This window comes from Staurois parvus, unplaced genomic scaffold (genome assembly GCF_062004578.1).
Source record: "Staurois parvus isolate SC_StPar_1 unplaced genomic scaffold, SC_StPar_1.0 ptg000221l, whole genome shotgun sequence".
In the NCBI taxonomy this organism is placed as follows: Eukaryota; Metazoa; Chordata; class Amphibia; order Anura; family Ranidae; genus Staurois; species Staurois parvus.
Window position 1 is genome coordinate 2,154,585 of NW_028318017.1, and position 15,672 is coordinate 2,170,256.

Sequence of the window (15,672 nt, forward strand, 5' to 3'; positions counted from 1 at the left end):
GTGAGATGGGAGTAGGTGTTAATGAGGAGTCGTCTTCTGATAGAGGAGGTAGTCCCAATTGCTTCAGAAAGGAGTCTGCCTCTAAAAGGTCAGGTAGGGTAACTTGGGAACTATCTTTGGAGACAACCAGCTTAAAGGGAAAACCCCAGGGATAAGGAACACGGTGATGTTGAAGGTGTGCGCCGTTTGGCCAGGGTAATTGGAGAAAGATCACAAAAGAGCTGGAGCCTGTCCCCTTTAAACTCCAAGGAAGGATTGTTGCGTATGGAGGCTAACAAGGCTTCTTTGCTTTAAAAAAAATTAAAGCGGACGATGACGTTGTGTGGTCTGGTGCCGTAAGCAGATATAGGGCCTAGTGATCGGTGGGCTCTGTCCATGCGCCAATCTGCTTCTGGAACCATGGGTGCGGTTGTGGTGAAGAAGGACAAGAGATGTCGGCGAAGTTGGGAATCGGCAATAGATTCAGACATACCACGAATACGGATGTTCTGCCGGTGTTCTCTGTTTTCCAAATCTTCCTGTTGGAGCTGAATTTGGGACATGATGTGTTTCAGATTCGCGTTATCTTCTTGTAGGACATGGACGTATTGCACCAATTCATCAAATTTATTCTCCAATTGATCATTACGTTCACTAATCTGGGCTATTGCTCCTCTAAGATCCAAAGCCAATTTGCCCACTTTTGCGGATATAGAGGAGGTAATGTTGCGAAAGAAACCTTTGTAGTTTTTCCTCCAACGCAGATACCGTGAGAGAAGATGTTGTATGTGAAGTGGAAGGGACGGAGGGAGGATGGCTCGGTGAAGGGTGTTCTAATGCCCCCCCTACCAGTGTCAGGGGCTGGGGATCCTTCATCTGGGGGTTAAGAGACAATGGGGATGCTGGTTGCACAGTGTAAATTGAGGTTGCAGAGTGGAAACATTTCCCACACTTAAAACAGCAGTATGGTTTTCCCCTCATGTGAGATCTTTTATGCCTATTAAGACCAGATTTAGAATGGAACCTCTTCCCGCACTCAGTACAGGAGAGGCTCTTCTCTGGTGGAAGGCCGGCCTGGTCCCACACAGTCTGTGGTTCCTCAGGATACGAGGAATCCGATGGTCCATCTACACTGGGTGGTGCCAGATGGACATTGGAGGGAGCCGGGTTTTCTCCTGGACTATACTGTATGATGTCCTCATCTTCTACTTTCCAGTCTGGAGACAAAGTGAGACAATCCTCTGAGGTTTTCCTCATCTCCCGGCCATGGACTAAAATACAAAGAGGATTACTAGACAGGAGATGATTGGTTTCCCCAAACCAGGACTCCACCCACATCAGGCAGCTTGGTCTCTGAGGAGCTTACAATTCCACCCTCAAGGGAACTAGGAAATCGCTCCTCTGATCTCCTACCAGGTCATTTCTTTATTCATGGACCTTAGTCAGAGAGTGAGGAAACAACCAGAACTGTCTTTTATAGGAGGGACAGTGATGAGGAGATTATAGGATAAGGGGCCCCACCCCCTCTTCACTCATCGCCATCTTCCCAACATAGTACATAGTGTGGGGGTCAGCAGTATGTAATATACAATATAAATGTTATAGTATAAGGATCAGGACTCATAATATTGGTATTCAGTAATCAGTGGAAAATTAAATGTTTACTGTAGACAAGTTTCAGAGGTCCCACACCGCTGCCTCCCATCTCCTGAGACTGCACTCAGTGACTTGGGTCTGAGACTATACAGACATATCCCTCCACCCGGCACAGCAAACAAAAGAGTAAGTAACCCTGGGAGAATACTCTGTCAGAGATTTTAACCGAGTATGAGAAAGAAGACCCACAGAACAGGTCCCAGATAACTCAAAACCTATGCTGAAATGAACATTTTGCTGCCAATTGAACCCCAGAACCTCCATAAATCCAGTCTAGATACATAAATTGTGTCTGCAGCACAGAGAAGGAAGATTATCCGAGAGAAATCCAGGAATACAGGACGGGGAACACAGCTCAGGAAAGTGACCAGGGGATTACAGGCTGATATCACCCAGTCCCCGCCCTACTCTGGACCAATCAGTGAGCAGTATGGGTGGAGGAATGGATTTAGTGTTCATGACCCACCTGTGCTGATCTCTGTAGGAGTGTCCTCCTCTATAAATGTCCCCGTTATTCCATCCTCCTCCATAGACTGCTGATCATCCCTCACATACGCCTCTTCTTCTTCTGATTTAACCTCAACTTCTATATCGATTGGATCTCCACTCTAAATCAAGGAAATGAGAGAAAACATCATCTGTAAAATATAAGATTTATTATTGTGACATCACATAAAACATCCTCAGTGTCTCTACAAGTCCATGTTCTAGATGCTCCATCCCACCAACCTTGTAACAGTGAGGGATGGTGTGACCTTCCTGTGTGGAATCCCAGGAATACAGAGGATGGGGATATCTCTCTGGTGGGTTCCTGTATCTGGATGACTCCACCATGGTGTCCTGGTACAGATCTTTGTGTTCTTCTGGAAGCTCTGACTTCTCCATCCCCCCATCCTCCTCCTCTTTTATCTCTTCTTTAACCTCAGCTTTAGGATCTCTCAGGTTTCCACTCTGAATATATAATAAAAATGCCATCAATGGTAACAATGCAGATAATGTACAGATCCTAATGATACTATCAGTGATTGTTCCTCATCTACCTGATGATGGTGAGGGATGGTGTGACCTTCCTGTGTGGAATCCCGGGAATACAGAGGACGGGGACATCTCTCTGGTGGGTTCCCATGACTGGATCCATCTGTAGGAAACACACACACTGACTGAATCCATTGTTTCTATGTGTTTATCAGATGATGGGGGATCTAGGTGGATCCTCCGTACTGCTCTCTCCTTTACAATAAAGTCTCCTCTTACCCGGTGATGTGAGGGGCGGCTGATTGTCCATCATGACGTCCTTGTAGAGATCCTTGTGTCCTTCTAAATACTCCCACTCCTCCATGGAGAAATAGACAGTGACACCCTGACACCTTATAGGAACCTGACACACACAATGATACAGTCACCATCCAGACACATCCCTTGTCTGTTACTGGAGAATGTCCCAGAATTCCCGGCACCGCTCACCTCTCCTGTCAGCAGCTCAGTGATCTCTCTGGTGACTTCTAGAATCTTCTTCTTCTTTCTCTCTTCTATCAGGGAGGGAGGTGGAGGCAATGTGATGTCATATGATCTCCAGACTTCACAGGAGGAAAACTCTACATCTGAACGCAAATAGTAACATCAAATGATATTCCCAGAATCCTCCTCACCTCTCCATTCAGGTCTCCATTTTAGTAAAGCCTCACTTCAGGCTGAGGTATAATTTCCCCCCACAGGACCCCCACACTACGCAGGGTATAGGCTTGTTGCAGCATTCTGATGTCATTACATACAACGTAGGACCAACAGTCCCACTTTACATGTGAGGATACCAAGGGACCCCCACATCCTAAGAGCATTAGAAAAACGTCAAGATAGAGGGATAAGCAGAGAGGGGTGGAGGGTACTGAATGGAGACCAATGGAGGGATTGGCAGAGAGAGGTGGAGGACACTGAATGGAGACCAATGGAGTTATTGGCAGAGAGGGGTGGAGGACTCTGAATGGAGGCCAGTGGAGGAATTGGCAGAGAGGGGTGGCAGATACAGAACAGTTGGAAGGTGGATGAGTCTGGCAGCAGCATTCATGGTAGACTGAAGAGGGGATAGCCTGCGATGAGTTCGGTTAATGAGGAGGGAGTTATAATAGTCAAGATAACAAGCGAGTGAATAAGTTGCTTAGTAGTTTCAGAGGTTAAGAATGAGCGTATCTTGGAGATGTTGCGGAGGTGAAGTCTACATGATTTGGACAGCAATTGGATCTGGGACTGAAAGGACAGATGGGAGTCTAGGATTACACCTAGTACCCTGGCATAAGGAGAGGGACTGATGGTTGTATTATTGGTCTTGATGGAAAAGTCAGGAGAAGGGGCACGGGCTGGAGGGAATACTAAGAGCTCAGTTTTGGAAAGATTGAGTTTGAGGAAGTGGAGTGACATCCATGCAGATATGTCACTTAGTAGGTTAGTAATGCGACAGGAGACTGAAGGGGTGAGGTGAGGGGTAGAAAGATAGATTTGTGTGTTATCAGCATAGAGATGGTACCTAAAGCCAGGGGAGTTTATCAAGTGTCCAAGGGAGGAGGTGTAGATGGAGAAGAGAAGGGGTCCAAGGACAGAACATTGAGGGAGCCCTACAGAAAGAGGGCGTGGAGAGGAGGAGCCAGAGTTATAGGTAATGCTGAAGGAGCACTGCGATAGCAAGGAAGAGAACCAGGAGAGAGCAGAGTCTCAGAGGCCAAGAGAGTGGAGTTTTTTTGAGGAGGAGGGGATGGTCAATAGTATCAAAAGCCGCAGAGAGGTCAAGTAGTAAGAGTATTGAGTAGTGGCCATTGGTTGGGATTAGTACGGAGTAGTGGCCATTGGTTGGGATGAGTACGGAGTGGTGACCATTGCTCAGAATGAGTATGGAGTAGTGGCCATTGGTTAGGGTGAGTACGGAGTAGTGGCCATTGGTTTTAGCAGTTAGTAGATCATTAGTGAGTTTTAGTAGGGCAGTTTCAGTGGAGTGGAGTGAGCGAAATCCAGACTATAAATGGTTGAGAAGGTTGTTGTCGGTGAGGTGGGAGCTCAGGCGAATGTAGACTAAGTGTTCTAGGAGTTTAGAGGTAAATGGCAGCAGGGAGATGGGTCTTAAGTTGTTTAGGTTGGTGGGGTCCGGGGAGGGCTTTTTAAGTATGGGAGTGATGTGCACATGCTTTAGAGGGGTGGGGAAGGCACCGTTAGAGAGGGAGAGATTGAAGATGTTAGTGGGGGAGCATAGGATAGAAGAGGGAGACCATAGTAGTTGTGAGGGGACAGGATCCAGGGGGCAGGTAGTGAGACAGGCTTTTGAGAAAACCTGTCAGGGACCCTGTCGCCGTGCAGCCATGCGACGGCAACAGATCCCTTTGGGTCACGGCGGTGCTAGTGCACATGCACAGAATCTGGAGTACCTGAAGAAGGCAAAACGTCTAAAACTCCAACAAGCCAGGTGGGCACTCTTCTTTTCCAGATTCATCTTCCACATCACCTATAGAGCAGGCTCCAAGAACATCAAATCTGATGCCATGTCTAGGATGTTTGATGACCCAAAGGATCCTCCTGCCCCTGATACAGTGCTCTCAACAGGTAACTTCTGTCTTTTACAACCAGATCTTTTTTCGCAGATCCAGCAGGCATCTTTTGTGGCTCCATCCCCTCCAGGAATAACCCTGTCCTCCAGAGAAGGGTTACTATGGTCAGGAAACAGAATCTTTGCACCAGAAACTACCCGACTGGCAATTTTAGGGCTGTGTATTGACCATCCGCTGGCAGGACATTTCGGGGTCCACAAGACCTTAGACTTAGTACAGTGTCTGTTCTAGTGGCTTGAGTGGGAGAAGGATTGCAAGGCTTATGTAAACTCCTGTCCCACATGTATACGGAACAAGGGTAATAGGAGCAAGACCTGGGGATTATTGAGGCCTCTACCAGTTCCTGACCATCCTTGGAGCATGATATTGATGGATTTCATTGTAGAGCTGCCACCATCAGAAGGATGTTAAGCTATCTTTGTTATAGTGGATCGATTTTCCAAGATGGCCCACTTTATTGCCATGAAAGGAGTACCATCTGCAGCAGAAACAGCCCAAATCTTTATAAAAGAGGTGGTGAGGCTCTATGGTGTTCAAGGGAACATCATTTCGGATTGAGAGGTGCAATTCACCTCGAAATTTTGGAAAACTCTTTGTGAGAAGTTGAAAGTGGGACTCTCACTCTCTTCCGCCTATCACCCTCAGACTAACGGCCAGACAGAGAGAACCAACCAGACCTTAGAGCAGTATATCCGATGTTTCACATCTTTCTCTCAAGATGACTGGGTATCACTTTTACCCTTTGCAGAATTTGCCTATAATAATTCAAAACACTCGGCCACAAGACAGTCTCCCTTCTTCTCGAACTATGGATTTCACCCTTCATTTATTTCCAATCTAGTACCTGAATCAGTGATCCCAGCAGTCCAGGATACCTTTAAATTCCTTCAGCGGAATAACAAGATGCTACAGGAAACAATCTTAAAAGCCCAGCTGAATAATAAGAAGTTGTTTGACAGAAAGAGGAAAGGGGACCTGGTCCTGGAACCTGGAGAAAAAGTATGGTTGTCAACAGCCAATCTAAGGTTAACACGTCCCTCAAAGAAGTTAGGCCCCAAATTCATGGGTCCTTTTCCTGTAAAGAGGAGAATTAATGACGTATACAAGCTCATACTACCAGATTCACTAAAAGTCAATCCCGCATTCCATGTATCATTGCTCAAGACTGCAGTCTCTAACCCCTTCCCAGGTCGGGAATTGGGGCCACCTGAACCAGTGATCGTCGAAGGCAAAGAAGAAAATGAGGTTGAAACTATTGTTGACTGCAGGAAAAGGAGGAATCAACTCCAATATCTAATTAAATGTAAAGGTTATGGACCTGAAGACAATTCATGGGAACCGGAGTCTAACATCCACGCTAAAGATTTAATTGTGGCTTTCAAGCGCAGGCATCCAGAGAAGATGGCCCAGTTGGACATCCGGAGGTTGCCCTTAGGGAGGGGTCACTGTCATGGGCCCTGTCGCCATGCATCTGTGCGACGGCAACAGATCCCTTCAGGTCACGGTGGTGCGAGTGCGCGAGAGCGTGCGGGCGCAGAAACGCGGAAGTGCATGCATGCACAGTAGAGTCCACGTCACCGCTAGGCGGGCTATTTAAACCTGCAATACAGTACAATCAAAGCCTTCTTGTCTACAGCGTCCCTGCACTATTACCTGTTCCTGTTGCTTGTATTCTGATCTGACCTGACTAAGAAAGAACTCCGCCTGCACCGACCCCGGCTATCCCTGACCATCCGCTTGCCTGCTCCCTTGTACTTGATCTGCACGCTTAATACTGACCTGGCTTGTCTGACTATGCTGCATCTACTTACCTGCACATGCACCTTACTTGCATCCTGACGGCTGCCATACTTACTTGCCGCTGCTCCCACGTTCCTGCATCTGGCTTGCATTCTGACATTTGCCATACCTACCTGCCGCTGCACCCACGGTCCTGCACCTGGCCTGCATCCTGGTCACTGCCATACCTACCTGCTACCGCATCCACGCTCTGGAGTCCAGTCCGAGTCTGCATCCTGATTGCTGCCATACCTGCCTGCTGCTGCACCTACGTTCCTGCATCCACACCTGGCCTGCATCCGGATCTCCTGGGTCTTCAGCTACCTGCCGCCAGCTCCAGATCCACCTGTAACTCATGCCACTCCTGGCTCTGCGCCCTCTGTTCCCACTATCAGGGGCTCCGAGCGGGAGTCGTAAGAGGATGCCTTCTCTCCACGTCAGGCTCCCCAACCAGGTAGGTGACAAAACCTTAGTGATCTCTTCAGTAGTAGCAAGGTCAGAAGAGGAAAGTGTTGAGGGAGGTTTAGTATAAGGTATGCTAAGTGGGATGGACGTCTGTGCAGTGGAGATGCCCCTACGAATTGCATCAATCTTGTTTTTGAAATGATTTGCAATTTCATAAGCAGTGAGTGAGGTACTGGGTGGAGGTGGAGAAAGTAGAGAGTTAAAAGTAGAGAAGAGACGACGAGGACTGGATGACAAGTTATTGATGAGAGTGACAAAGTAGGCTTGCTTGACAGCATGGAGGGAGGAATTGTATGTGAAGAAAGCAGATTTATATCGGGTGAATGCTTGCAGGGATTTGGTTTACGGCACAATCGCTCCAGCACATGGCTATGTCTCTTAAGATTTCTGGTGTCATCAGTCTGCCACGGATGTAATGGTCGGGGCCTGATGCTTCATGTTGTTAGAGGAGCAAGTGAGTCTAATGTGGATGAAAGTGAACTGTTGTAGACAGCAGTGGCCAGGTCAGGGCAGGACAGGGGAGAGATTCTGACATAGAGTTGGTCAGTTGCAGAGTGGAAAGGAGCCGGGTTCAAGTTGTGAAGGTTTCTGCGGGTAATTGTTTGCTGTTCAGAGGGATAGGTGTTTGACGATGAGGACACTGTGAAGGTGATGAGATTGTAATCAGAGAGAGGAAAGGGGGTGTTTGTGAGATTGTAGGGAGTGCAAAGATGGGAGAAAACAAGGTCTAATGTATTCCCATCAGAGTGAGTGGAGGACGGTGTCCATTGTGTTCAGGACATTTACTACAAATGACATTTTTCTCTCTTTCTTCCTATTTGAATCCTATGAAACAAAGACATAGATATTCCAATCTCTCTAAATGCCCCCCATCCCCCGCCACTAATTAAAGTCATAAAATCCATTAGTATAGACTGATGAGGTGAGAAGGTGACCCATCTCCACAATGAGGAGAATGTTCCGGCCCCGGAAGTGGGGGAATGTTCTGCCCCATAAGGGGTTAATCTGGGTTCCCACACTATATATGTGTGTATCATCATCTGCTAGAGATAAAAGATGTCACAGTGACTATGGAGGAAGAGGATGGACATGACTATGGAGGAAGAGGACAGACGTGACTATGGAGGAAGAGGATGGACATGACTATGGAGGAAGAGGATGGACATGACTATGGAGGAAGAGGACGGACATGACGGGGGCTACTGGGCGTACATAGAACATAACATCTTATTACTTCCTCTGCTGCTACTTCCACCAAAGTCTCCTCTCTACTTCCTGTCTGTACCTGACATCACTTCCTGTCTGTGCCTTATATCACTTCCTGTCTGTACCTGATATCACTTCCTATCTGTCTTCTATAGAGACTTCCTTTCTGGGTAGAAGTGAGATCCCCACTTTGTGGAGTTCAGAGGAACTGCAGCCCCGAGAAGCATCTGGTAGTGTGACCCCGGCATTGTGCTGGGTGTGTATGGACTGTAGATCCTTATAGAGGGGTCACCTCCACTCCTACCAAGGTGGACAGAAATATATGACTGCCTAGTCCAGCCTTTCTCAGCCAGGGGTCCACCAAAGGTTTCTAGGGGCTCCTTCAGCAATGAACAATTCCTGTCTCTTAGTAACAAATGGCATCAATGATCTGTAAAAACCATTTCTTGGAATACATAACAGGACACGAAGCATCTTTTTATATCCTTCCTAACACTGTTATGTGCCACCTACAGGTGATCAGACATTGGCAAACAATAGACAGGACGTCCCCTTGTAGAGCATATCTCCGACATAGGAAAGGTTTGTAGCAAGCCATAGCCCATAACAGGAGGGGATTCCTGAGGGTCTCCAAGAAATGGATTTAACAGGTAAACCAAAAATGTCATTTTCTTTGTCGCACATCACAGGACACAGAACATCTTTTACATTCCTTACTAACAGGGATGTCCCACCTAGAACATGAGGGGAGGACAACAAGCCAACAGGTCCCAAAAACAACCAGAAATAGGAAAGAACCTCATGCAGCAGCCTGCAAAAACCAATGTGTCCAAAGGGAAGAGTCCTTAGTGACTCTAACATCCACCTGGTAACATCATAAAGAGTGCACCGAAGACCAGGTAGAGGCTTCACCAACATGATACACTGAAGGTAGGTAGTGTCATCCCTTATAAAGGGGGAACCTGTCCTTTCATACTGTAAACTGGAGCAACAAGCCGACAAATTCAGGGAATAAACATAGACATGGAAGCTGCGGGATCCTTCTATTCGGTCCTCAGGAGCCACAAAGAAAAATCCTGTAGCCAAATTGCGGCTGTCAACTACAGGTAACCTGATAGCACAAACAAATACCCAACGTGATAAAAACCTATTCCCCCAGTTACTGAGCCTGAGGGCAAAGGAAGGTAATACGCTGTCCTGGCTGAGATGAGGGTAAAGGAAGGTAATACGCTGTCCCGGCTGAGATGAGGGTAAAGGAAGGTAATACGCTGTCCCGGCTGAGATGAGGGTAAAGGAAGGTAATACGCTGTCCTGTCTGAGATGAGGGTAAAGGAAGGTAATACACTGTCCCGGCTGAGATGAGGGTAAAGGGAGGTAATACGCTGTCCCGGCTGAGATGAGGGTAAAGGAAGGTAATACGCTGTCCCGGCTGAGATGAGGGTAAAGGAAGGTAATACGCTGTCCCGGCTGAGATGAGGGTAAAGGAAGGTAATACTCTGTCCCGGCTGAGATGAGGGTAAAGGAAGGTAATACTCTGTCCCGGCTGAGATGGGGCTAAAGGAAGGTAATACGCTGTCCCGGCTGAGATGAGGGTAAAGGAAGGTAATACGCTGTCCCGGCTGAGATGAGGGTAAAGGAAGGTAATACACTGTCCCGGCTGAGATGAGGGTAAAGGGAGGTAATACGCTGTCCTGGCTGAGATGAGGGTAAAGGAAGGTAATACGCTGTCCCGGCTGAGATGAGGGTAAAGGAAGGTAATACGCTGTCCCGGCTGAGATGAGGGTAAAGGAAGGTAATACTCTGTCCCGGCTGAGATGAGGGCAAAGGAAGGTAATACTCTGTCCCGGCTGAGATGAGGGTAAAGGAAGGTAATACGCTGTCCCGGCTGAGATGAGGGCAAAGGAAGGTAATACGCTGTCCCGGCTGAGATGAGGGCAAAGGGAGGTAATACGCTGTCCCGGCTGAGATGAGGGTAAAGGAAGGTAATACGCTGTCCCGGCTGAGATGAGGGTAAAGGAAGGTAATACTCTGTCCCGGCTGAGATGAGGGTAAAGGAAGGTAATACGCTGTCCCGGCTGAGATGAGGGTAAAGGAAGGTAATACGCTGTCCCGGCTGAGATGGGGGTAAAGGAAGGTAATACGCTGTCCCGGCTGAGATGAGGGTAAAGGGAGGTAATACGCTGTCCCGGCTGAGATGAGGGTAAAGGGAGGTAATACGCTGTCCCGGCTGAGATGAGGGTAAAGGAAGGTAATACGCTGTCCCGGCTGAGATGAGGGTAAAGGAAGGTAATACTCTGTCCCGGCTGAGATGAGGGTAAAGGAAGGTAATACGCTGTCCCGGCTGAGATGAGGGTAAAGGAAGGTAATACGCTGTCCCGGCTGAGATGGGGGTAAAGGAAGGTAATACGCTGTCCCGGCTGAGATGAGGGTAAAGGGAGGTAATACGCTGTCCCGGCTGAGATGAGGGTAAAGGGAGATAATACGCTGTCCCGGCTGAGATGAGGGTAAAGGAAGGTAATACTCTGTCCTGGCTGAGATGGAAAGGTACAAACCCCTTTAGGTAAAAATAATAAAAAGCTAAGGTGAAAAAGCCATCTTTGTCAAAGAACAAAGGGAACAAAAGGAAGGTCCTGAATGGACTCAAAAAGAGAATTCTGAAAAAACAGAAAGACATCCCATAGAAACAATGACAGGCTGACCGGAGGAACAACATGCATGACATCTAGTACGAACATATGCAGCTAGAAAGTGAAATGCAATTAGCCCCTGAAAGAAGAGACTGCCAAGGCTGAAATCTATACACAAGGCCAGGCACAGGTCAACTCCCCACCCCAGGAAGGAGAGCAAGACATGGACCAAAACAAGGAGGAAACCTCTTAGGTCAACAAAACGCAAAATATGATTGTAAAGACCTGTGGGAAGTCTCCCTAATTTAAAATTCTTAGCCTTCAAAAGAGCAGAAACAACAAAAAGCCTAGGTATTTCTGTCTCTCAAAACCTTTTTGGCTTCAATAGTCAATTCAATATGCCCACTGACACCATAAGGCTGGGAAAACCAGAGTTAGGCTTTACCAGTAACTCCTTTTCCAGTCTTCCAGGACAGCCCCTTGAGACTTAGAGCTCCTCCCTCTGGGTCAAGAAACATGTAATCCCAATGCCTTAAAGGCGGATCTCCAGGCCTCCATCCTCAGTTTTACTTGAGAACTACCAGAAGATTGTGAAAGACATAAACACTTAAGTAACCAAAGATACATTACTTGTACATTGTTAGGGGGGGAAATCACAACTGTCCTGGAAAACTCATAGAAAAGGAGTTACCGGTAAGCTTAATTCTGATTTTCTCCCAGCGTCTTCCAGGACAGCCCCTTGAGATGATAACCAAGAATTTACCCCCTAGGGTGAGGCCACTGCATAGAGGACCTTGCGCCCAAATGACTGCTCCTTACTTGATAGGAGATCCAGGAAAAAATGCTTCACAAAGGTAGAGAACCTGGACCAGGTGGCCGCCTTACATATCTCCTCGGGTGAAGCACCGGCTCTCTCTGGTTGAGTGTGCATTAACAAACGGGGGAGGAATCTGTAGTGTTTTATAAGATTTTGTGATAGTTAATCTAATCCATCTAATTATGGTGGATTTAGATGCTCTGGAACCTTTCCGTGCTCCTGCAAAAAGCACAAAAAGAGAATCTGAATTCCTAAATTCTCGGCATCTACTAAGATAGACCATAAGGCTTCTTTTTATATCAAGCAAATTCAATCTTTCTTCTTCCCTATTTCCGGGAGAAGAACAGAAGGGTCGGTAGGACTAAATCCTGAGGCCTATGAAAGGAGGAGGACATCTTAGGGAGAAAATCTGGATCTGTTTTTAGCACAACCCTGTCTTGAAAAATAGTCAGATAGGGCTCCCTAATGGAGACTGCCTGTAACTCACTTACCCTACGGGTTGACATGTTTTTTAAAGTCAAAAATGTTATACAAGATTTTTCCAGAGTTTCAAAAGGACAGAGGACCAAGGCCCTTAGGAGTAGGGACAGATCCCAAACTGGACAAGACCTGACCTTTACTGGTCTGGATTTGGAGAGAGACCTGAAAAAAATCTATTACAAAGGGATCCTGCTGCAGGGGGACCTGAAGAGAAATACTGATGCCTGCACTTTTAAGGTGCTGATCAAGAGGCCCCGATCTGCCCCTTCCTGAAAAAAATCTAAAACTGCTGGGATGTCTGGAAGGCCCCGCCGTTTACTTAACAACCAGGAGTTGAATTTCTTCCAGACCTTCGCATAAATAGCTCTGGTTACTGGTTTACGGCAGTTTACCAAAGTTTTTATTACGGTGTCTGAAAACCCCTGAGTTTTCAGGAGTTGCTCTTCAAAAACCATGCAGCCAACTTCAAGGCTCTGATCCGAGGATGTAGAACAGGACCTTGAGAGATCAGATCCTCCCTCTCTGGAAGTGGGAATAGGGGAGCTGAGATAGGGCTCTGCAGCAGAGAAAACCAAAGCATCTTTGGCCAGAATGGTGCTATCAGAATGAGATCTGTCTTTTCTACCAGAAACATCTGCAGAACTGCTGGAATCAGTGTCACTGGAGGGAATGCGTAAGAGAGGTTCAAATACAACGTGCTTGTCAGGGCATCCACCCCCAAGGCCTGCTCTTGCAGATTTAGGGAAAAGAACCGACTGAGCTTCCTATTCTCCTGGGAAGCAAAAAGATCAGCCTCCGATATGCCCCACCTGAGAGCTATGCTTGAAAACACCTCTTGGTTGAAAGACCATTCATCGTGACTGACTGGCCGTTGACTTAGGAAGTCCGCTAGGGAGTTTTGTAACCCTTTCAGATGAATGGCAGAAACCAAAAGCAGATTTCGCTCAGCTCAGGATAGAATGCTGCCTGCAATCTCCTGCAGAGAGGGGCTTCGTGTGCCACCCTGCTTGTTGATATACGCCACTATAGCCATATTGTCTGACCGGATTTGTAGGTGACAGTCCAATAGCTTAGTTCTGAAGGCATCTAATGCCCTTTGGACTGCTATAAGTTCTCTCTGATTTGAGGATCTCTGAGACTCCTTCCGAGACCACAACCCCTTGCTGACATATTGCCTAGATCGGGTGTCGGCAACCCGCGGCTCCGGAGCCGCATGCGGCTCTTTTTCACCTTTCCTGCGGCTCCGGAGCACACTGCCCACCAGGTGACAGGCAATAGGGTCGGCAAGCCGCGGCTCTTTTAATGTAGATCTTCTGTGTGCCGGGCGCCCGCTGGCAAACATTGGCTGTCAGGATGTAGGCGGGGCAGCCCGGATGTAGGCGGGGCAGCGTGACGAACTCCTCTCCTCTCACAGTCCGCCCTGAAGACCAGAACGGCGCGGGAACCCAGCGAGAGGAACGCGCGGAGCAAAGGTAAGTGAATTCACACAATATGGGGAATGAATTACTATGGGGGATGAATTACTATAGGGGGGATGAATTACTATAGGGGGGATGAATTACTACGGGGGATGAATTACTACAGGGGGGATGAATTACTACAGGGGGGATGAATTACTACAGGGGAGATGAATTACTATATGAGGGATGAATTACTATATGGGGGATGAATTACTATATGGGGGATGAATTACTATATGGGGGATGAATTACTATAGGGGGATGAATTACTATAGGGTGGATGAATTACTATAGGGGGGATGAATTACTATATGGGGGATGAATTACTATAGGGGGGATGAATTACTATGGGGGATGAATTACTACGGGGGATGAATTACTATATGGGGGATGAATTACTATATGGGGGATGAATTACTATAGGGGGGATGAATTACTATGGGGGATGAATTACTATATGGGGGATGAATTACTATGGGGGATGAATTACTATGGGGGATGAATTACTATATGGGGGATGAATTACTATATGGGGGATGTATTTTCAGTTTTAAAAATGTTTCTCTCAAAATAAATTTCAATCGTGGTTTTGGCGAGATTTGGCTCAGTCGAAAAAAAAGGTTGCCCACCACTGACCTAAGGCTATGATTGTGATTATGACTATACACTGTGGCCCTGATTAACCCTTTGCTTACTGGGCCCTTAAACCCCCTTCATGACCAGAGCGTTTTTTGCAATATATGCAGTGTCGGATTTGTTTTAAATGTTGCAATGGTTTTGCGGCTCCCAGTCTTTTTTTCCCTCTCGGAAATGGGTCCAAGTGGCTCTTTATGTCTTAAAGGTTGCAGACCCCTGGCCTAGATGGGCTCCCCAACCATAACTGCTGGCATCGGTTGTAATAATGTGTGGAGAAGGCTGGTTCCACTTGAGACCCCTGGCCAGATTGACTTCCTTCTGCCACCACCAGAGGGATCTCTTGACCCTGGACAGGAGCTGGACTGCTAGATCTAAGGTAGACCTGTCTCCATTCCAAATCTTCAGAGGATAAGCCTGAAGAGGCCGTTTGTGGAGACTTGCCTATGGGACCGCTGGGAAACATGAAGTCATGAGACCCACTGCCCTTGAAACATTCCTTTTTGACACTGACAGATTGCATTGCAACTCTGCCAGCATCTGATATATCTTGAGAAATTTTTCCAGAGGAAGGAAGATTATCTCCTTCACTGAAGAGACCTCATATCCCAGATAGATCACTCTCTGGGAGAGAGTTAAAAATGACTTGTCCCTGTTTATGAGCCAGCCCAGGCTCTGAAGGAAATCCTGGACCACCTGCAGATCTTCCAACTGCTGGTGAGATTTGGCCACAAAGAGAAGGTCGTCCAGATAAGGAATGACGGTAATGGACTTCATCCTTAGGGGAACTAAGGCCTCTGTCAGCACCTTCATAAAAATTCTTGGCACTGAGGCTAGCCCAAAGGGTAGAGCCCGACACTGCCAGTGGAGGATCTGTGAACCCATATTTACCACTATTCCTAGGTATTTCTGACTAGTCCGACGAATGGGAATATGGAAATACGCATCCCTCAGATCTAACATGGCCATAAAACACTCTT

General features: G+C 47.3%; 2 protein-coding genes across 2 annotated transcripts in view; both read right to left on the reverse strand.

Annotated features, from left to right (window-relative positions):
- Positions 1-15,672, reverse strand: part of LOC149460758 (uncharacterized) — a 111,467-nt gene that overhangs the window by 89,031 nt on the left and 6,764 nt on the right. The window contains exons 5-6 of the mRNA XM_089679235.1: positions 15,207-15,669; positions 12,992-13,259 (exon numbers count right to left, since the gene is read on the reverse strand). Coding sequence (XP_089535361.1) covers positions 12,992-13,259; positions 15,207-15,669 — 731 coding nt within the window. The remainder of the gene's footprint in view (positions 1-12,991; positions 13,260-15,206; positions 15,670-15,672) is intronic.
- Positions 1-15,672, reverse strand: part of LOC149460759 (uncharacterized) — a 333,674-nt gene that overhangs the window by 86,825 nt on the left and 231,177 nt on the right. The gene's annotated exons all lie outside the window — the stretch shown is intronic.